The following is a 21,435-nucleotide window of genomic DNA, read 5'->3' on the forward strand; positions in this document are numbered from 1 at the left end:
CCATCCGTGATTTTGGTCCTTCCGTTAAAAACTCTTTGGGCAATTTTCAAAGTTTCGTAACTCAATCGATTCTTAACCAAATTCGACCCATAATATATCAAAATGAAGATAAGAAAATGTAGAACACGATTATACCTATTTGGAAGCCCAATGATTGCCGAAGATGGCCGGAAAATAGCCTGAAATGTGACTGATCCATGGAAAAATTGGAAAACTCGCCTAAAACTGGATAAACTTTAAATGTTCATAACTTCTTCAATACTCAACGAAATCGAGTTATTCAAAAATGAAAATCATACTTCTTGATGAGACGAAAAGAATGGTACCTTTTTCGAAGGCTAACTCGCCGTGGTTTGGTCGGACAACTGCTCGAAAGTGGCTAACCATTTTGAGTTAGCCACTTTCGAGCAGTTTTTTTGCCAAACCACGGCGAGTTAGTAGTAAAAAAAGATATCCTTCTTTTCGTCTCGTCGAGAAGTGTGATTTTCATTTTTTGAATCACTCAATTTCGTTGAGTATTGAAGAAGTTATGAACGTTTATAGTTTACCCAGTTTCCGACGAGTTTTCCAGTTTTCCCACTGACCAGTCACCTTTCAGGCTATTTTCTAGCCATCTTCGGCAATCATTGGGCTTCCAAATAGGTATAATCTTGTTCTACACTTTCTTATCTTCATTTTGATATATTATGGGTCGAATTTGGTTAAGAATCGATTGAGTTACGAAGCTTTGAAAATTGCCCAAAGAGTTTTTAACGGAATGACCAAAATCATGGATTGTGGAGAATCTGAAGGACCATTTCTATTGATTTTAAATCTCATGGACCATTTCTATTGATCATGCAAATCTCAGGGACAATTTTGTATAATAACCCTTATAAAAAAAAATTCACGATATTTCTTATAATATATTAGCGCTAAATTTTTTGAATATACTAAAAAAATCTCTTGTGTTATAATATGTTATGTATAGTTTATTTAACCCTTTGCACAATTTCATAATGTTCTTGACCGACGATACGAGGTTGGAGCATAGTTGATGTTGAATCTAAATGATCTACTGATGGATAGATACTCTTGGTAGCTAATCCCCTTGATAGTAGGATAGTAACATCTAAATGTGCAAATGTTTGGCCTATGACTCTCTGGCCCCTCAGTTGGAGATGGTAAGAAATATGGTATTGCACTGTTCATAAAAATATTAATTTCTTGAAGGGTTAGAGGGCTAAAACGAACACGCTGACTCTCCTTCGTTTGGAGATGTCCTAAGATTTACCAAATGAAGCACAATAGTGATCAAGAATCAAACCTCAATCCAGAAAACGAATAAGCTCGTAGCCAAACACCCCGAAATGCTGACACTCCAAAACAAAATCCTCTTCAGGGAGACCGCCCCAATTGTCAAAATTGCAGTCACGAAGGCAGCGCGAGTTTCAGTGAGAGCAGTACAATCGAAAAAACACGAGAGCTAGAAGCAGCAGAAAAGGAGTAAAAGGACAGAAATTTGAATCAGACATGACCTTCAGAGCGTCATCCATGGCAGGTCGATCCTTTAAGTTCCTCTCACATTTGCCTTACATGCACGCCCCAACTCCCCTCTCTCGCCAGGTAACCCACCACCTGTTTGTCATTTGTCTCTCTCTCTCTCTCTCTGTATTTATATTGCCCAGCAGCTGCAACACCCTCACACTCTGAACTGTGAGCAAGCAGCACTGTTAGTGACTCTCTCTCTCTCTCTCTCTCTCTCTCTCTCTCTCTCTCTCTCTCTCTCTATGCTTGTATAGTATGATCAAGCATGTGTATACGTTGGGTTTGATTAGATTTGAGTTGGGTTTTGTTGGATATTGAATATCAATTTGATTGAGGATGATCAGGTTGGCAATTGCCTCAATGTTCTATGAGAAATATTCTTTAGGTAAATTTCTGGGTTTTTTTTAATTTAAAGTTTCTGCTTTTTTCTGTATCCCCATTTGATTGCTTTGTTTTATGGTCGAAATTGGTCTGTGTGACAATGGGTTAGATTGAAAAGTGGATATTGCTAAGGATTTGGGGTGTTGAAGGAGCTTTCAAATTTATATTGGAACCACAAAATGCTGATATACTATGCTTATGTCCCTTGCATTTTCAATATGCTCTCAGACATGCAGGAGGATATCAAAGTGTTTTAGTAGTTCTCCTATAGAAATATTTAATCTTTTTCTTGTTTTTAGTATACATGAAATTATTATATGTTTCTTCCTACTCTAGTAGTACTGTTTGATTATGTTTGGATTGTTCTTCTTTATATTCAAGAAATTGTAGCATGATCAGATTTCACTTTATACAATTTATTTTTAGAATTTTCCACCTTGAAGTTGGTTTTTTTTTTTTTTTTTTTGTGTGTATAATTATATATCAAAGTTTTAATGTGGGATTTTGTTATCAGATTAGCATGGACGCAAAAAGCTTCGTTTCTCAGCTTAATGGTGCTGGTCTATTACGTAGCCAGGGCCTTATTGGGGGGAGATGGTCTGATGCATACGATGGGAACACTATAAAGGTATGTACAAAAAATCTCTTTGTTTGCCCTGGTGCCTATGCCTTTGGATGATCTTTACATTAACTTAATAAATGTTACCTGGTTCTGAATGTTTCAAATATTGCATCTATATCCTATTATGCAGGTTCACAACCCAGCAACCGGCGAAGTTATAACAACTGTTCCATGCATGGGTCAAAAGGAGACAAATGATGCAATATCTTCAGCCTATGGTGCATTTAGTTGTATGGGAACTGATCCATATGTGAATTTGTGATTGCATCAGACTCTTGAAGAAATCTGTCTTCGGCATTTAGCATACTTTCTATAACTGAGCTAATTATGCTTATGTGTTCACCATAAATATAGAAGGCGTCATATTTAACATAACTTGAGGTTGTAAAAATTTCTTTTACTGATTTAAATATCTAAACTTTCTGAGTGTAGCTTGGAGCAACCTCACTGCTTCTGAAAGGAGCAAATATCTAAGGAAATGGTATATTTGCTGTTCTGTGATTCTATATCTGTTTGTTGTAGAACTTGCATTGATCCTGAATCTTGTATTTCATTTTCCTCCCCATCCTTCAAGGTATGATCTGATAATATCCCACAAAGAAGAGCTTGGACAACTCATTACCTTGGAGCAAGGGAAACCTCTAAAAGAAGCGATTGGTGAGGTATCTTATTTCAGATTTTTGTTTAAGGAATTTAAGTAAGCTCTGCTTGTACTTTCGTTCATCATCATCGACATGTAATACAAATTGGATATTACAGGTGAACTACGGGGCTGCGTTTATTGAGTTCTATGCTGAGGAGGCAAAACGTGTATATGGTGATATAATTCCTGCTACTCTTGCTGATCGACGGTTGTTTGTTCTGAAGCAGGTGATTTATTATGAATCATTGTGTTCTGATGTCCTATATAATTACTCCAAATGAGAACTAGCTCATCACTGTGTTTTGATGTCCTATATTATTAATCGAAATGAATATCTTAGTGGTTTGCTGAAAAATTAAATAGAAAAAGAAAGACACAAGAGGTACATTTCTGTTTATGTTAAACTTGCTGTTCAAACATACAAGTACATCAACAAAAACTCTTCAAACCCATCCAGTTCCCAACTTCAGTTTTAAAGATTGCTATTACACGTTAGCATAAAATAGACAAACAGGGGTTGTTTAGCCTTCTTTTTGGGTGGAAGGCAGGGGGCTGGATTTGCTTTTGTTTTTATTCGTTGATCTCTTATTAAATTTTAATTTGCAGCCTGTAGGTGTTGTTGGTGCAGTTAGTCCCTGGAACTTCCCATTGGCTATGATTACCCGCAAGGTATTTTTAGTATTTTTGAATTGTGCAGACTTCAAGCATTCCAATCTTTTTTAGTGCATGACTAGCATTAAAAAAATCTCATATTCTACTCCTCACTTGTTTAAGGTTGGTCCTGCTCTTGCATGTGGCTGCACAGTAGTCATAAAACCATCTGAATATACTCCCCTCACAGCTTTAGCAGCAGCTGAGCTCGCCCTTCAGGCTGGAATACCACCGGTATGTTTCTTACATGCACACACATCCACACACATTTACACTTAGTATTAAGGATAGTGTATGATGTTTTCTTTTGGCCTTGGAGTTGCAGGTAATGTTCCTTACCCAGAATCTGTTTTAATACTCATTCTGGTTAATATTTCTTACCCTCAAGCTTGCCATGTAATATAGATTGTCATTTGTATTGTTGTTAAGTGCTGGAAATGTGTCTTAATTTCTTGGTTAGTGCTTAGTGTTTATGTTTTGATAATTATAGTTTTATGAATGTTTGATTTGATTTGATTTTGGTAAAGACTATTCCTGTCATGACCACAAAATGTGTTTCCATCTTCACTCTTCCAAAGAAAAGAATAGTAGACCAAATATCCGTTTGCAGATTCAATTGAACCATTGATTGGCTTTTAGGATTCTACTTCTCACTCTCAGTGTTGAATATTGAAAATTTTTAGAAAGAAAAGTCTTGATGCATGATACCATGTTCCATGAAACATGTGTTGTAGTTCCTTGTTGACTTTACATCTTGTACAAAGAACATTTGGTTTCCCAAACTGTGATACAGTCATCAGTCATCCTAATTGAATTTTAATGCCTCTTGTGTTTCTAATGGTGTTTACCCTTGGTGACATAGGGTGTGGTGAATGTGGTTATGGGGAATGCTTCTGAAATTGGGGATGCTTTACTTGCAAGTCCACAGGTATATAGTTTATACATAAGCTGGTCCTTTCACATGTAATACAATAATGCAATTTTCCTGTGGAGGTATATGGCTATAGAAATATAAAACACTAACCATTCTTGCATTATACAACTTATTCAGGTAAGAAAGATCACTTTCACAGGCTCAACAGCAGTTGGAAAGAAGTTGATGGCCGGTGCAGCTGGGACTGTTAAAAGGGTAAAGATATAGTCTATTGGATATAGAGTTTTGGAACGAAGTTGATGGTCCGTGCAGTTGAGGAATCATCATGTGGTTAATTGTTTTTGTTTCTTGATTACTTTAGGTATCTCTTGAACTTGGTGGCAATGCACCTTGCATAGTCTTTGATGATGCCGACCTGGATGTAGCAGTAAAAGGAACTGTGAGTAAAACTGTCTAAATGCATTGTAACTGTGTTGTTTTCATATTATATATGTGCTGATTTATTGACTGTTGCACCTATTTTAATTGTGTCTCCGTTCAATAACTTGATATGGAAATAATATATGCATCCAATCTGATAGTCTGGTTTCTATTTGGTTATTGATTCCGAAGAATTAGAGCATCAATCGTGCACAGTAATGTTTTCTTGAATAGAAAGTCTGGTGAATGTTGGAGTTTCAAGTTTTTTAGCTCTGTAGCAGGAAATGTGTTCTCATTTCAGGTTCCCGAAGTTAGCTACAAAAATATTCTGTTTGTGTTGTTGGTACCTTGTACATTTGTTTGTTTGTTTGAAAGTACTTTCTTTTTACATTCATCAGCAGAACCATTAATCACGCTTTTTTTTTTTTTTTTCTTTTTTTTGCAGCTTGCAGCAAAGTTCCGTAATAGTGGACAGACATGTGTTTGTGCAAACAGGATTATCGTACAGGAAGGTAAGGATGGGAACACACTTGACTAATAAGTTACAAACTTTATGCATTTTGAAATCACGTTGCTATTCAGTTTGTATTACTTTCTAGTTGAGTGAATGCTCCCTCGTGTATAGATTCTGAGACTAATCATTGATGTATGCTTCCATAAACATTGGAAATTCAGGTGTCCATTAAGCACCAGCTGCTTTCAAATGGCATGTATAAGATTTGTGATAGTGAGGCCTGCTAATTCTTGAAAGTCGTTGTTACAATACGTGCTCCCTACTCCCTAGTCATTTCAACACCATTTTATTTTGGAGTTTTAAACTCTTGTATCCTTATTATTTTCAAGTATTGCGGTAAAGAATCATTATGCCCCGCAAGGGTTTGGGCTTCTTTTGGATTTAGTATGCTCTTTCTTTCTTCTAAAAAACAAGATTTTTTATGCACACTAAAGTGGGTGGTTGTGAAGTTAGATCTGTTGATTCTTATTTTAATACTTAAAGCTCTCGTTCCTGTCTGAACAAATCCAGATTTGGACTGAAGTTTATGTTCTGATTTTGGTTCTTCCTTACTGAGCTTTTCGTGCAATTTAGGACTCAACTCAAAATGTATGGTGCTCATTTGTAACTAAGTTTTTTATCTGTTCAGGTATCTATGAGAAATTTATGGATGCTTTTGTGAAAGCTGTCCAGAATCTGCAAGTTGGGGATGGCTTCAGTGAAGGTGTGGTCCAGGTAGTCACTCATGCATCTATCGTGATCGCCTTTTTGGTTTCCAGGGCTTATGCTTGGAATCACCACTATGTAACCATGGTTTAACCTATTGTTTTTGTTTCTTTGCAGGGCCCTTTAATAAATGAAGCAGCAGTACAAAAGGTTTGCTTTTCTTTTTCAAATTAGTATTCCATTAGTATTGATGTATGACATCTTCCCTTCAATCTTATGCATTTCTGTATATCACTTTGGAAATTCACATTACAGGTCGAATCATTTGTTCAAGATGCTTTATCAAAGGTTAGTTTTCTACATTTTAGCGCCATAAGAATATTAAGCTTGACCTTGGAGAACAAATGTAAATGTGACCTTGTTGCAGTATTCAAGTTGGTTGGAACTAAGATCAGTTGGATGAAACGTTGACTGCCATTTATCTTCCTCTTTACTGTTATGTTGCTATCCCACTGTTTTTTTGCGTTGTCTCACTTATTCAACTACTTAAGGACATAAAACAAATGAAACTTTTCATTGAAACAGTAATGACTTGAATTCTTTGACGATTAATCTTTTGAAGGGAGCACAAGTTGTTCTTGGAGCCAAGAGGCATAGCCTTGGAATGACTTTTTATGAGCCTACAGTTCTCAGAGATGTCAAGAGTGATATGCTAATATCAAGGTAAATACTTGGAAAAATGGTATATGATATATTAACAGTATTTGAATTCCATTATCAAATTATTAGGATTTTTTATTTAAACTAGTGAAGCTTAACACTGGTTACTCTGGTAAGATGATCGCAAGCTTGCTATGGGGTCTGAAATTTTTTATGTAGTTGTGCTCAGAAACTATTGGCTTCTGTTATTTAGTCGATTATATGCGCTCAGAACATTTTATCTTGGTTCAGAGAGGAAGTATTTGGGCCTGTGGCACCCCTTTTGCGTTTCAAAACTGAGGAGGAGGCTATCCGCATCGCTAATGACACCAACGCAGGTTCTTTTTTCGAGCTTCCTTTTCATACTTTGATACCTCATCCTCCATTAGTCCCTAGAGAACCTGGTGAACTTTTTCATTCAAATTTCTATCCTGCTGCTCATGTACACATTATCTCGCATACATTTACAGGGTTAGCTGCTTACATATTTACAAATAGCATTCAACGTTCGTGGCGTGTCTCTGAAGCACTTGAATATGGACTTGTTGGTGTCAATGAAGGCCTAGTTTCGACAGAGGTGGGTCCCAAACCTACATCCACCAGCATTTTCTTTTCTAATTATTGCTGTATTTATGAGATTATCTGTATCAATGAAGGTGGCTCCCTTTGGAGGTGTCAAACAATCTGGTCTTGGACGAGAAGGTTCCAAGTATGGGATGGATGAATATTTGGAAGTAAGTTTACTGAATATACCCCTTTGATTATAGTTAACAAAACATGTCAAAATGTCCCGATGCATCAGTAGGTTCAAATGTTGCAAAATGTCAGTTCGCACCTATCTTGTAGACGAGATAATTAGGCACTACATACAATACTCCCCTACGAACGATAATCTATGATATATTAAGGCAAATCTCAATGCTGCATCGCAGGTTAAATACGTGTGCATGGGGAATATGAGCAGTAACTGATGTGCCTGGTTTCTAGCTGGATCGTTGCCAAGCTTAAAACACAAGTTGGAACTTGATGCAACCTTTGTTACTTCGAAAATGTGTTGTACTGGATAATAAGTGTTCAGTTTGATGTAATTTCGCTTAGAACACAAAATGAAAGTCATCATTGTAGTAGAGAAGTATGTTTTAATTTCCAATGTAATTTTGTTAGAACATGAATAAATATTCAGTTTTGATGTTTCAAGTTTTCAATTATGTTTGTTTCTTTTTTTTTCTTCACCTGAATTTTTGGTACCAATTGAAATTCTAGCAAAGTTTCTAGGTATCTAACCGACCATCGTTTTATGAGGTTCGAGTTTGGGTCTTCTTTTGACAAAGTAAACTAGTAGATGAGATTGAGGTTCCACTTCAAAAGCAGTTAGTGAGGGGACTAACCAAACCCCTTATAAAGTCTTGTAAAGTTTATTAGCTTTTAGACATACGTCGTACATTTTTTCATATTCTTGTACGCGTCCTTACGTAGTGGAATTTCAAACTTGACACATGCAAAACGCATTTTGAGTGAAGTAAAGCACACTTGTGGAACATTTCTTCACATCGAGTAAAGACTTAGGGGAAAGTCCCAAATGATCATTGGCCAAATTACAAAATCAGATTAGGCAAGTCCCAAGTAGTGGCAAAGTTACAAAATTGGAGCCTCCGAATTTTACCACATTATCTACTAGCCAGGCTCGGGCTGTGAAGAAAGTCTCATATTACATTGGGTTAAACTTTACCACATTATTTGCTTGCTTTTTTTTTTTTCCTTTTCCCCCATTTTCTCCTAACTTACTAATGAAGTATAATAGTAGGTCAGCAGCTTGCCTCTGTGTTCTGGATTGATAAGTATATAATTATTAGGGGTCATTTGATAATTATTTTATTTTCAGTTCTAAAGGGTGTAATGTATTTATATTTATATGAACTTTTGTTGAGTTTTTAAAGTGAAAGACAGAATTTAGTAGGCTTTTACTCTTATAAATACCATAAAATTCCATATTCTAATGATATGCTTTTTAGAAAAGCAAGAGTAAAATGATAGCCTTTTGTATAATTCTAGAGATTTCAATGCGCATAATTTTTTTAAAATTATGTGGATTCTCATGGATTTTTTATGACCAATTTATTTGTAAGCATTATTATTTTTAACTTTTCATTATTGAAATTATCTTATAATGACCATCACAAAGTGATCCTAGGAGGTGGTGGTAGCAACGAAGGTGGTGAAAATGTCACGTGGTGATTGTTGGCAAGGTGCCGCGAAAGGAGACGTGGTGATTGTTGTGTTGGGGCGATAGAGGAGTAGGGATGAGGCTGGTGGTGATGGGGTGGTTACGATGATAGAGGTAGCGATCATGATGATAGGGTGTCAGTGATGGTTCATAGTAATGGTGGAGATGACACTCATGGCAATGACAGTGCGGCGGCAACGGTGACAATGATAGTGGTGGGGATGAAGGAGATGATCATGGTAAGATGGTGGTGGTGACATGATAATGATATGGCATTAAGGTGGGGATGGAGTACATCATCAAAGAATTGAGAAAAATGAAATCCATCAAAATCTGGGGGGGGGGGGAGAAGGTTAGGTTTGCTATGACAAAAAACTTACTATAAAAGCACTCAAAATCCATGGCATTTTAAGATCTTATACAATAAATGAAATTTTGAATACACTTGGTTTTTTGTAGACTCATAAAAAACCATAATTGAATACCACAATATTTTCATTGACGTTTTATAAGTTATAAAAAGTCTTTATTTAATACATGGTAACTTTTGTTGACTCCTTAAAAGTCTATATTTTTTTTCTTTGCCACACATTATTACGGTCTGATGGTATTCCTTTTCACTTGGAAGTGAGAGATCTTAGGTTCGAATCTTGTGGATGGATACCAAATTAGGTTGCCCATTGTGTGGCTTAGCCGAGCTCTCCCTCCTCCCAGTGTAAAAATATTGATGTACTAAAAAAAATAGAAGTCTATATTGAGTACATTTAGATTTGAAAGCAAAGCCCATCAAATTCCATATACAATTCACATTCTAAAAAAGTAGTCACTAAACGAGTAAGGACGGAGCTAAAAACTTATATATGGGTGGGCTAATTTATTTTCTTTAGTATGAAGTGAGATTTAGAAGTTGGGGGTAGGCCAATTTTCTGTTTAATTTGTGAATATATATTAGGCTTAAGTTTTCCACAACATGCTTATTTTAACACCAAAAATTTTCGTCTTTTATAATTTAGGGTATGCTAGAGCCTAGAGCATTCATTAGCTGGCTCCGTTGTTGTAAACGAGTTTTCAGTTTTCTAAATAAATAAAAAATGACAACAAAAATTGAAAATTAAAATCAAAATAGTTATGAGAGGTCCCTTATGAAAAAGATGTGAAAGTGACGTGACAATGGAATGTCATATATTCCCTATATATGTTATATATGCTTTCAAGATCAAACCTGTTTTCTCATATCATGATCATCTCAACCATTATCTCTCTGCCAGCAAAAAAATAAGAAAAAAGAACTACAGAAAGAAAAACATCATCATCAGTTCATTATTTCATCATTCACTTACTCATTGATCGAGATGCTACCAATGTTTTCAGAGACAAAAGTGTAAGTCGAGGGTTTTTGTCTCACAAAACGAGGCGAAGTCTTGAGATGTTGAGGTGTTAAGCTTAAGTCTTTTATGTCTTATCTCATTATTAAAATAAATATGTACAATAAAATATAATTTAGGCAAAAATATCATTACAATAGTCATTGGAGCATAATAATCATTCACAAATATGGGATCGCCGCTATCACTGCAATAGTGGTGGTTTTCAGTTGAAATTGGTGAGAAATGACGGGACCAAACCAATCCATGAAATTCAATACACGTATGGGGTGGGCTGCCGGAGTTGGCGAAAAATTAAGCTTGTGCCGGTGCGCGAACAAGAAAAAAGTTTGATAAAGAATAAGCTTATCTTATATAAATAGCTCTAAATTCCTTACAAGTGTACATAAATAAAATAAAACCGCTCTCTCTTTCACTAATACAATTTCATCTCATCTATTCCCTGTCTTGCCAAATAATTTATTTGAAAAATAAAAGGGTGAGGGATGAGCAACAACCACCGTCGTCCAGTGACAGAATATATAATATGCTAGTTAAGAGACACTGTTTTACATACAAAAGAAAATAGGATACATATATCAAATCATTATACACAGTGTCGTGTCCGTACATGTGTTGGTTATCCTATATAAAATATAGCTCATCACGTGATCCCTAATTTATAGCCATTATGTCTTAATTTTCTCGTGTCATGTACATTTTTCCCTTAAATAAAACTTAAAATTCTCATGCTCCATGAACATTTCCAAGTAATTCTACATAGATATGTATCTATCCGTCAAAACTTTAATTAACACGAAATCAAACATACTTGCTACAACGAAACCATGCATGATTGATGCATGCAGATGCATGGTTGATGCATGGTTGATGCATGCAGATGCATCATGCATGCATGCTGTGTCCAGCAATCCAATCCTCCTTGGGAACTCGATAGAAAAGCGGGAAGCTTTGTAAAGTATTCAAATTGTACAATAAAGTAGGGTCCCACAAATTCACATTCACCTTCTAAGGAATATATTCATTTTATCGAATAATTCTCTATAGATCACATAAAAAGGAAAGGATGCTTGAAATTCAAGCAAACATACCCATAACACTAAGCCAACCAACTTTTCCACTGGTTTTTAGCTTTGAATTAAAACCATTATTATTATCAACTAAAAGTTAAATCATTACTTTGCTTGAATTATATTATAATTAGTGGTTTAATTTAAAGAAGAATAATCTCTAATTCTAAATTGAAATGCTTTGTTTCTCTCACACATTTTTGGATAGAGGAGGGTGCCAAAATTATAAAGCAATTTCGTTTACATGCAAAGGGTGGTGGGGGAGGGTCAAATCTAAGGAACTCAAAAATCAATCTATGCTGCAATGTTTGATTTCCTACCTGACATGAATGCGTAGGTTTGATTTGAACAATCAGGCAGAACCTGGTCAACATCTTTTACTAATATGGGGCCAAATCATATATGTAAACAAAGATGGGACGGTCATAAAGTGTTCTATATCTTAAAATATTGAGCTTTGTGTAACTCATGAAGTTCTAGATTTTTAGGAGAAGAATCTTCCTTTGATTGTTAAAGAAGAAAGCATTTATTCTCAATTGAGATTTAGGCAAATACTATAGAGTCACCGGTACAATTATGGTTATAGACGAAAATGTACATAAGAAAGTTTGTTAAAAACCGTAGTTGTGTTTTAGTATTTCGAATTTTTTAGACTCTAATTGATGTGATAGTGTTCTATTTGTCAGGTACATCTTATAACCTACTCGCAATAAATAAAAAATTGCCATTTGAATTGATAACTATAAGTTGAAAAAGATAGCTCGTGACTGAATAGTATTATTAAATATGCTAGTATGTACTTCAGTTCAAATAATTAAAAGCGTTCGCCCTTATACTTAAAAACTCCAGTTTGACCCCCATTTTTTGGGTGAAGTACTAATAGTAATTAGCAAATATATATATAATGACTTGTGTAGATATTTAACATTTTGCATGAGAGAGAGAGAGAGAGAGAGAAAGAAAGAGAGAGAGAGGGATTTTTATTGGGGTGTGCTATCCACACACCCCTTTTCACTTCTCACACACCCTTGTTAATTTCTATCCGTTAGATCTTCTTCATTTCATCTGATCCGACGGCCGAAAATTAAAAGGGTGTGTGAGAAGTAAAAATGGGTGTGTGGATATCACACCCCTTTTTATTTTGTTCTCCATTTTGCGTTTTTCTTCACGTTGTTCATATATACGCATCCTAATTTGCATCCTTTAGTATATAGAGTGAGTGGGGCATTGTGGTAGCTTATTAGGTTTGACCTAAATATTGAGTTGTTTTGTTTGTTGTTGTGGATTGGAGTAGGAATATATTCTTACTTGAGTTGTTTTGTTTGTTGTTGTTTGGATTGGAGTAGAAATATATTGCATGGCAGCTGAGCAGTCTTTAGTTCCAGGAAAGTGAGATAAGGGATTGAGGCCCAGCAAATTAAGCTTTAGAAGAAGTAAGGCCAAGGTCCCCTACTCCTCATGTCATCAAAAGCTCCACATTACACCACCCTTTATGCATTGATGCTCACGTCCTCATATATTACCAACCACAAACCCTAAAGTTTGGTTCCTTATTTTCTTGTTTTTTAGTGCTTTCTCTCCTCCATATATAATTAAATCGAGCATTCAGATTCATTGATCTTTAATCTTATAAATATATACAACATATTAATTTGATAGTTTATCTTCACATTTAATCTTGAGACGTGTTTGATGAGGGTTTTGCAAACAATATTTTTGGATATATGACGTTGAAAACATGTCCTACGCAGCATTTTATACTTCATGGAGTATTATGTGATGAAATGTTCGTATGAAAATACGATTGATATGAAAACCTACGCATAAAGATTATTTTAAACAACCATGCACATTAAGAGTAGTAACAATTTAACTTTAGGATAAGATCTAATGGGTCATATCTATATTTCCGTTTCGATTATCTTTCTGATAACCAAGTTCTTGTAATCACATATAGTCCCAAAAGCTTGATGCAATGCCTAACCATTCAATAATGACAGAGTCGGAATCTTCCAAGAAGAAAGCGTAATTAAAATCGGCTGACATAAGATAAATACTAATTTTTAGTTAAATGAAGACAAATTTACTGCTAAACACTCATTGAACCAAATCGAGCTAGCAGCACGAATAAAGGGGGAGAAAACTTGAAAACTAATGGGGTTGATGGCAAATGAATCTTACATTAATTAATACAAACACGAAAAAAATGGTAATAATGATACTTGAAACCTTTTTGTTGGTAATGACATAAAGGATGTCGTTGTGTTCTAAACACCATATGATGTTGGATATATAGGTTTATAATTGGTTCAATGTAAGTATACTAAAAACTATGGTGAAGGTTTATATATATAATGAGGGAGAGAAGAGGGGATATATATGTGTGTGTGTGTGTATGTATATGCAGTGTTATATGTATACATGGTTCAGAAAAAGAAGGGGGAAATAAAATACAACATATACTGCCCATTGTCATTGCCATGAGGGGTCTCATTCATATCTTAATGCCAAAAAAAAAAAAAAAAAAAAAAAAGCTTTCACATGCTAACAGAATATATAACACTACAAAGATCTCTTCCTCTTTTGGAAATAACAAACTAATTAAAGAAACGCCACTAGAAAAAAACCACTCAAATTAATACTATCTAATTACATTATAATATATATAATCAACATTCTGGCATAAGTATAATTAGCGTAAAATTGGTGTAGAGAGAGAGAGAGAGAGAGAGAGAGAGAGAGAGAGAGAGAGAGAGAGAGAGAGAATATTTTGGCAAAGGCAGGCCAGCAGCACAAATTAGGGTGTGCTTTAATTTTTTTATTTTTTATTTTTAAATGATAAACAATTTTCTTTTATACAAGGTTAGCTTGTCTCCCATGCTTTCTAGTACTTGAGAGAGAAACCAAAGGCAGCCCACCTCCTCTTCTTCAAAACCGCACCCTATTCTTCCCTATTTGCATCGCATTTGTTCTTGAATCTCTCGGTATTCCCAGAGCCCCCAACTCTGAGTGAGAGAGAGAGAGAGAGAGAGAGAGAGAGAGAGAGAGAGAGAGAGAGAGAATAATGTTCCAACACCAACACCAACACCACAAGAAGCCATCAACTATGACTTCCCATGACAGACCCATGTGTGTCCAAGGGGACTCTGGCCTTGTCCTCACCACTGACCCTAAGCCTCGTCTCCGATGGACTGTCGAGCTCCATGAACGCTTTGTCGATGCTGTCACTCAGCTTGGAGGACCAGACAGTAATACCACCATTTCAAGCTTCATCATATATGAAACTTTCATGCATATTATGCACATAAGCTCATTGATTTCCCTCTTAATTTTTCAGAGGCTACACCTAAAACTATCATGAGGGTTATGGGTGTGAAGGGTCTTACACTTTATCACCTCAAGAGCCACCTCCAGGTTTAATTTTCATACACACATAATGTTTTTTTCAAACTTTTTCGGTCGGCTATTGATATTTCTTTTTCTCTCTTTTCCATTCTTCTCGTTAATTTCTTTTGTTTCCTACTTGTAAAGAAATTTAGGCTTGGAAAGCAACCTCACAAGGAATTCAATGACCACTCAATCAAGGATCATGGTATGAGTATATATGACTCCTTTCTAGGGTTCCTTACAGTACATATATATATATACATGTATAAAATTTCGACTGTTTTCATTAACAAATTTTAGTTTTCATGTGGCATATCTGATTTCTATTCATTGATTTTCGTGGCAGCATCTCCACTGGATCTCCAACGAAATAGTGCATCTTCTTCTGCCATAATAGGCCGCAGTATGAATGAGTATGTATATATATTCTCTATTCTTTTTCTTTCTCTTATTTTTTTTTTTCGTTTAGGAATTTTAATATCTTGAAGAAAGTATGTATAACCTTTTTATCAATTATGCAAAGAAATTATTTATTATTAATTTTAAAACTCGGTTGGCTAGGTATATCCTTTCATATGCTTTGTTGTGGGCTGGGGATTTTGCATTTTCTTGTGGAATGTATGTGAAAAACTGTATCTAACGGTATTAATTGCAACATGGTTGATGAGATCAGGATGCAAATGGAGGTGCAGAGAAGACTGCATGAACAATTGGAGGTATATTTCAACTCATGCATTAGTACCTAAATATATCAGTGATCAAAATTCAAAAGTAATTAAGGTTCTGTACATATATTTCATGCATGGATGACCTTGATCCTGATTATAATATGTTGTACTATATATATAAAAGGTCCAGAAACACCTTCAGTTGAGAATCGAGGCTCAGGGAAAGTACATGCAAAGCATATTAGAGAAAGCCTGCCAAACACTTGCTGGTGAGAACAGTATGGCAGCTGCTGCTGCAGGAAGTTACAAGGGTAATATTGGAAACCAAGGTGTCAACCCTACTGACATGGGAGCGTTGAAAGATTTCAATTCTTCTCTCAACTTTCCATCTTTTCAAGACCTTAACATATATGGAGGAGACCACCTCGATCTTCAACAAAACTTGGACAGGCCACCTCTTGATCACAGTTTCATGCCGACTAACGATAACAACATTTGCTTGGGATCAAAGAAAAGGCCTAGCCCTTATAGTGGTAGCGGCAAGAGCCCTTTGCTTTGGTCTGACGATCTCCGGCTTCAAGACTTGGGAACAGCCGCGTCATGTCTTGGACCTCAGGATGATCCTTTCAAATCATCAGATTCAATTCAAATTGCTCCGCCATCTATCGAGAGAGGCTCAGAGATCGATTCTATTTCAGACATTTACGAATCCAAGCCAATGTTACAAGGAGATGACAAGAAGTTTGATTCAGCAAATACACTCGAAAGGCCTTCGCCACGGAGAGCACCACTAGGCTCGGACAGGATGAACCCCATGATTAACAGTGGTATTCGACAAGGAAGAAATTCACCTTTCGGGTCAGCCCAAAATCAATATTAAGATTTGAAGGATGAGATCGATCTAGGGTTTTGGTCCATGCACGACATGAAGGTTTTCTTTTTATTTTGTTTTTTTCTTGTCGGGATGTTCATGCTGGTTATTACGTCATATTAGGTTTCTACTAAATTAAAGTATGATAAATGCCATGCATGGCAAACCTATAAAGTTACACTGTTAAATTTATCAGCACATTTGTAGCTTGATACCTAATTTCCACATTTCCATGGATGTCGTGGTAAATTTGATCTTGACATGAATAAGTACTATATATGAGTGGCAATGTGCAACATTAATTCCTGAATACTAGTTATGAATAATAACTTTTTTTAACAATAAAAACCTTCAGGTATATTTTCTTTGTTCATTAAGTATGATTGAGAAAGCAAAGTAATATATTGTTCCTTACTTGCAAGTAATACAACTTCGATTGTACTTTTCAAGTCTGATATTCAGCATGCAAACTTTGATGTCTCTCGTAGGTATTAATCAAGATATTTTATTTAAAGGTTTCAGCATGCATTCTTTAATTAAAAGAAACTGAACTGCAACTTCTAGTTCCCAATTAACGTTTAGTCTTAAGAACGTTATAGCTTAGGTCATCTTACGGTTGGAGGATACTTTGTTTTTTACAAGCGTTTGAATTCCATAATACATTAGGGTAAGGCCATGCACTTGAAGGGTTTTTATGTCCCCCTCCCTCCCTCCCTCTCTCTCTCTCTCTCTCTCTCTCTCTCTCTCTCTCCTTTTCATTTTTTGAGTTGCAGGTATGGTAATAGTATGTGGTCAATGTGATCCCATGTTTATTAGATTAATTCTATTGTTATATCATATATGAAGACTAGCAAGTTGCAATGATGCTGCTTTTTTATGTTAGTTAATCTTCTTGTTGAAGACAAAACCTTTTGGGATAATAACTAAGAATTTAACAAAACATATTTCCCAATAAAGTACAAAATTGTATAAGCGCGCTAACGAACAAATGCATAGAGCACAGTAAAGAAAACAAATTGATTATACAATTATTAAGGAACAATACAATACTCATTTGGCATAGGAAGATCTTAAGGGAGGACGTGCTCCTTTTTAAAGATGAGAAAGAATTCCCTACAAGAAGCCGACCAATAGTATATATCTAAATATCTTTCAAGCTCCTTTTTCACTCTTTAGTCCTTCACATTCCTTGGGTGTCATACAAGGAGGCCGACAACAAGTGTACCTTTCATCAATTTTTTTCTTTACCCAACAATAAGTATGTACTTGACTTTATCCACTTTACTAAACAATTTTTAACACAACTACTTACTTAGGTGACATATATAGTAATTGACTTTTATTTCGCAATACATACAAACTGAAAGACTTGTTGATGCAACTGTTTGATATATTTGAGTCCTACATGTAATCATAAAGCTCACATCTATAATATAAATGTGTTAGCAAGTATGTCAGTATTGTGTGTTTAAGTTTTATTGAAAAAAAAAGAAAAAAAAAGTCTCATGATTGGTGCACTTAATTTGATTTTTTGATAATCTTGCATGGATTCTTTTCTTTTTCTTTTTAAATATTATTATTATTAAGGGGATAGAGGATTCAAAATTATTACAATAATCTAGAGACCCATAATGCATGGCTGGAAACCCAACACCTTATTCATTAGGTTATAGGGCCACATGCAATCATGCATGGATTCCAATTACTAATATTATTATAGTAAGATAGAGGTCATGTGTGTATCTAACTGCCTCTAACAGGTGATCCCATTAAGGGCAAAGTAAATGGATTAGATCCATGCAGAGTGAGAGGGGGTTCTCTTTCGTGTGTGGAAAAAGAAAGTGGTGCCACAATTGGCTTTATTGGTTGCAGAGAAAAATCTAGCCACTGCAAGTTGGCAGGAAAGCTCCCCTCTGATTAGAAGTGGCAAATTAATTCATTGGGTTATTAATGGGTACTCATTAAGACTCATTTAGTTTAATTTCATTTTACACCATAATCATCATTACAAATCGTAACCTATATATTATGATGATATCAAATTAAACAAATCTTAACGAGTACCTATTAACAATCTAATAGATTGATTTGCCACCTTTACCTCTAATCTCAGCATAGACACAATTGAAGGGAGCGGGAGAGATGGAGAAAAAGATGATAAAGCCTAAAAGCAAGGAAGAATACAACGCACTCCCACGCGTGCACATATCGAGGAAGCTTCTATCTTTATGTGGGCAAAGTTAAAGGGTACTCTCATTGCATCAAAAGCTGCTGATGATGATCATGGCTATATATGAAGCTATATTGATTAATTACGTTTTTCTTTTTATATAATTTCAGCAGTTTGCATGCAGTAATAATATTTTTGTAATTTATAAGGAATCATGATCAGCATATGATTATGATTTGAAGAAGCTGTTATTCAAGGCATATCCTTCCATCATGCAAATGCAAATCATTTGCAGTACTTGTCCAACATAAGTACTTTGAATTCTGCATGTTACTCATTTGACAACTTTGGGTCTTTTTAGTAAATAATTTTCCTGTTGCTTACGAAGTATACACCAGAAGCTTCTTTTGTTCCCCCCCCCCCCTCCTCCTCTCTCTCTCTCTCTCGTATACATACATGGACCCTGGTAAAACATTAGTACTGATCAGTTAGGACACGCCCACAACTAAACCACCACCTCTTGAAAATGGCATGGCTGGCTCTATGCGTTTTCACCCCCTACCAAAAGAGAAAGCAACCACTTAAATAAAAACAAAGAAGAAGCAATTAACGTTTATTTGATCCATATGGAATAAATAAAGGAGACAAAGAGACACTGCACCTTTAACGTAGCTAGTATATTCAAAGAAGACTTATCATTTCTAGCTAATTCAAAATTAAAAAAATAATAATAATAAAAAAAAAAAACTAGTGTGTATTTGATCCTATGGGATTGGCATAATAACGAGTAGGGAGTAGTGATGATCTTGAAATAATGTAGTTCGGTCGATGCACATATCGGCTAACAAGAAAAATAACTTCTGCTTTGTATTTAATATGCTGCACATATAACAGATAAATCCTACAAATATGTGCATTATTTATGTGAAAAAATTGAGATGTGTACAGATCGAAGTTGCACAATTGGTAATTTACGTACTAACCTGGATCGCTGGGTTTCAAAGACATTTTCTTTTTGTTATTGATGAATCTTACACACATTAGTTACTAGCTACGTTTACGTACTAATCATGATCAGCATATCCTATTACTGAATGAGAGTACTATGTTTAATGCTCGTAGTACCAACAAGGAGTCCACGACTCATACTTATATAACGTACATAACGTAATAGGATATGCACATCATAAGTCTATTAGGAATCCTTATGCATCTATACATCCTTATATTAAGTCCAAATAGACTAGGAAACCTCTTGCTCATATTTCTTAAAGTCATGGGTTAATCTCAGTTTACTACCCTGAAGTTTCTTGGTTTTCAACATTTGGTACATAAATTTTTTTTCGTCCCAGTATGGTACCTAAAGTCATAATTCTGGAACACTCTCATACATCTGTTAAGTTTTCTGTCAAATGCTCTGTTAACTGATGATGTGACGCCCATGTGGACAATGACTGAATGCCACGTGTCAATATGGGCCCACGTGGGTACTAAAACAAAAAAAAAAAACTATTCTCTTCTCCTCCCCCTTCTCTTCCCCGATCCCTCCCACTCATCCCTCTTCAACCCCTCCCTTCTCTCTCCCCAAATCAACCTTCACCCACCCCAACCCATGTTGGAAATTATATATTATAATATGAAATATTGTAATATATAATTTTAATAATTGAATGAAAAATAGGTTAACCAATTTCTTAGAAAGGTTATGTTGTTTAGGTGATATTCCCTTTATAAGTGATGTACACATATAAATGAAAAGTTACATCTCTTTAATAAGTAGAAGTTGGATTCTATATAAACCCATGTTACCATTGGTATTTAATATAGAAAATTAGAGTTAATTTTTACTCTTGAGAAATAGGGTTTCCCCACTTTGTTTCTCAAATGATTCATGTGTCAAATTCCGAGTCGTGTCTTGAGAGTACGGAATATATAAAGTTCGCCAGAGTCCGAGGATTGAAGTGCTTTGACTTCGGATTATAGATTGTTGAATCCTGGGAGATAGACGCCTATCGAACTACAAGCACAAGAGTAGGGACGAAATTCTATCTTTAGGACATTGCATTTATGCAAGCCTCAATCTCCAAGTTTGTCAGTTTTTCTAACTTTTTCTCTATTTGTTTATATTAATCTCATATATATTATTGATGTTGTGAATTTCCTTTATAATTATTATTATTGGAATTCTTGTGTTATTTTTCATATTTTCTAATATTGCTCCAACAATCTAAAGATAGAAGTTTTTATCTCTATGGAACAATAAAAAATATGAATGTTCACGATTCTCATATTGAGAGTTTAAAGTTGTGGCTTTAAAAGTCTTGGACATCATGTGTGTTATATTTGATGTGAAGCCTAGAATTGATGCAATTAAGACTTCAATCTCTGATTTAGTCTTGATGATTGGGTTGGATGATGTTGTGGTATTATCCATGTGGAGCGATGTCAATCAACCGCTTGTTTCTTTTTGAAAAGATGAAATTTAAAATTATAACTTTCTGGGCAATGCATCACTTGATGAAAAGACTTGAGCAGTTTGTTTGGGTGATTTGGATCACTGGTATGTATATGCATGCTTACGTCTATATGTGTTTATCTTGAAAGCATGAATTGCATGACTTATGTGATATGTCTTATGGATAAATTTCTTAATTTCAAAGATCAATAATAAATATTTATATCCA

General features: G+C 35.3%; 2 protein-coding genes across 2 annotated transcripts; both read left to right on the top strand.

The window, feature by feature from the left end:
• Nucleotides 1-1,295: 1,295 nt before the first annotated feature.
• On the top strand, nucleotides 1,296-8,181 carry LOC114827709 (succinate-semialdehyde dehydrogenase, mitochondrial-like). The gene is made up of 20 exons (XM_029110078.2): nucleotides 1,296-1,605; nucleotides 2,423-2,536; nucleotides 2,661-2,760; nucleotides 2,963-3,011; nucleotides 3,105-3,192; nucleotides 3,290-3,400; nucleotides 3,780-3,842; nucleotides 3,948-4,058; nucleotides 4,687-4,752; nucleotides 4,876-4,953; nucleotides 5,060-5,137; nucleotides 5,564-5,630; nucleotides 6,261-6,346; nucleotides 6,455-6,487; nucleotides 6,593-6,625; nucleotides 6,900-7,000; nucleotides 7,229-7,314; nucleotides 7,447-7,553; nucleotides 7,633-7,710; nucleotides 7,909-8,181. Exons 1-20 carry the CDS (start codon nucleotides 1,513-1,515, stop codon nucleotides 7,945-7,947), a joined length of 1,581 nt encoding a protein of 526 aa, XP_028965911.1. The 5' UTR covers nucleotides 1,296-1,512; the 3' UTR covers nucleotides 7,948-8,181.
• A 6,325-nt stretch (nucleotides 8,182-14,506) lies between these two features.
• Nucleotides 14,507-16,891, top strand: LOC103419799 (myb family transcription factor IPN2-like). Its single transcript, XM_029110079.2, has 6 exons — nucleotides 14,507-14,903; nucleotides 14,993-15,069; nucleotides 15,187-15,247; nucleotides 15,389-15,455; nucleotides 15,716-15,758; nucleotides 15,895-16,891. The coding sequence occupies exons 1-6, from the start codon at nucleotides 14,720-14,722 to the stop codon at nucleotides 16,588-16,590; spliced, it is 1,128 nt and encodes a 375-aa protein (XP_028965912.1). The 5' UTR covers nucleotides 14,507-14,719; the 3' UTR covers nucleotides 16,591-16,891.
• The last annotated feature ends 4,544 nt before the right edge of the window (nucleotides 16,892-21,435 follow it).

This window comes from Malus domestica, chromosome 10 (genome assembly GCF_042453785.1).
Source record: "Malus domestica chromosome 10, GDT2T_hap1".
Taxonomy (NCBI): domain Eukaryota; kingdom Viridiplantae; phylum Streptophyta; class Magnoliopsida; order Rosales; family Rosaceae; genus Malus; species Malus domestica.

Bases quoted from the DNA above. Each gene is read 5' to 3' on its own strand.
- LOC103419799 (XM_029110079.2), top strand. From the start codon at position 14,720: ATGTTCCAACACCAACACCAACACCACAAGAAGCCATCAACTATGACT. The intron at 15,070-15,186 runs GTTTAATTTTCA...CTACTTGTAAAG, and splicing joins ACCTCAAGAGCCACCTCCAG to AAATTTAGGCTTGGAAAGCA. The intron at 15,759-15,894 runs GTATATTTCAAC...TATATATAAAAG, and splicing joins GACTGCATGAACAATTGGAG to GTCCAGAAACACCTTCAGTT.
- LOC114827709 (XM_029110078.2), top strand. From the start codon at position 1,513: ATGACCTTCAGAGCGTCATCCATGGCAGGTCGATCCTTTAAGTTCCTC. The intron at 2,537-2,660 runs GTATGTACAAAA...CCTATTATGCAG, and splicing joins ACGATGGGAACACTATAAAG to GTTCACAACCCAGCAACCGG. The intron at 3,401-3,779 runs GTGATTTATTAT...TTTAATTTGCAG, and splicing joins GGTTGTTTGTTCTGAAGCAG to CCTGTAGGTGTTGTTGGTGC.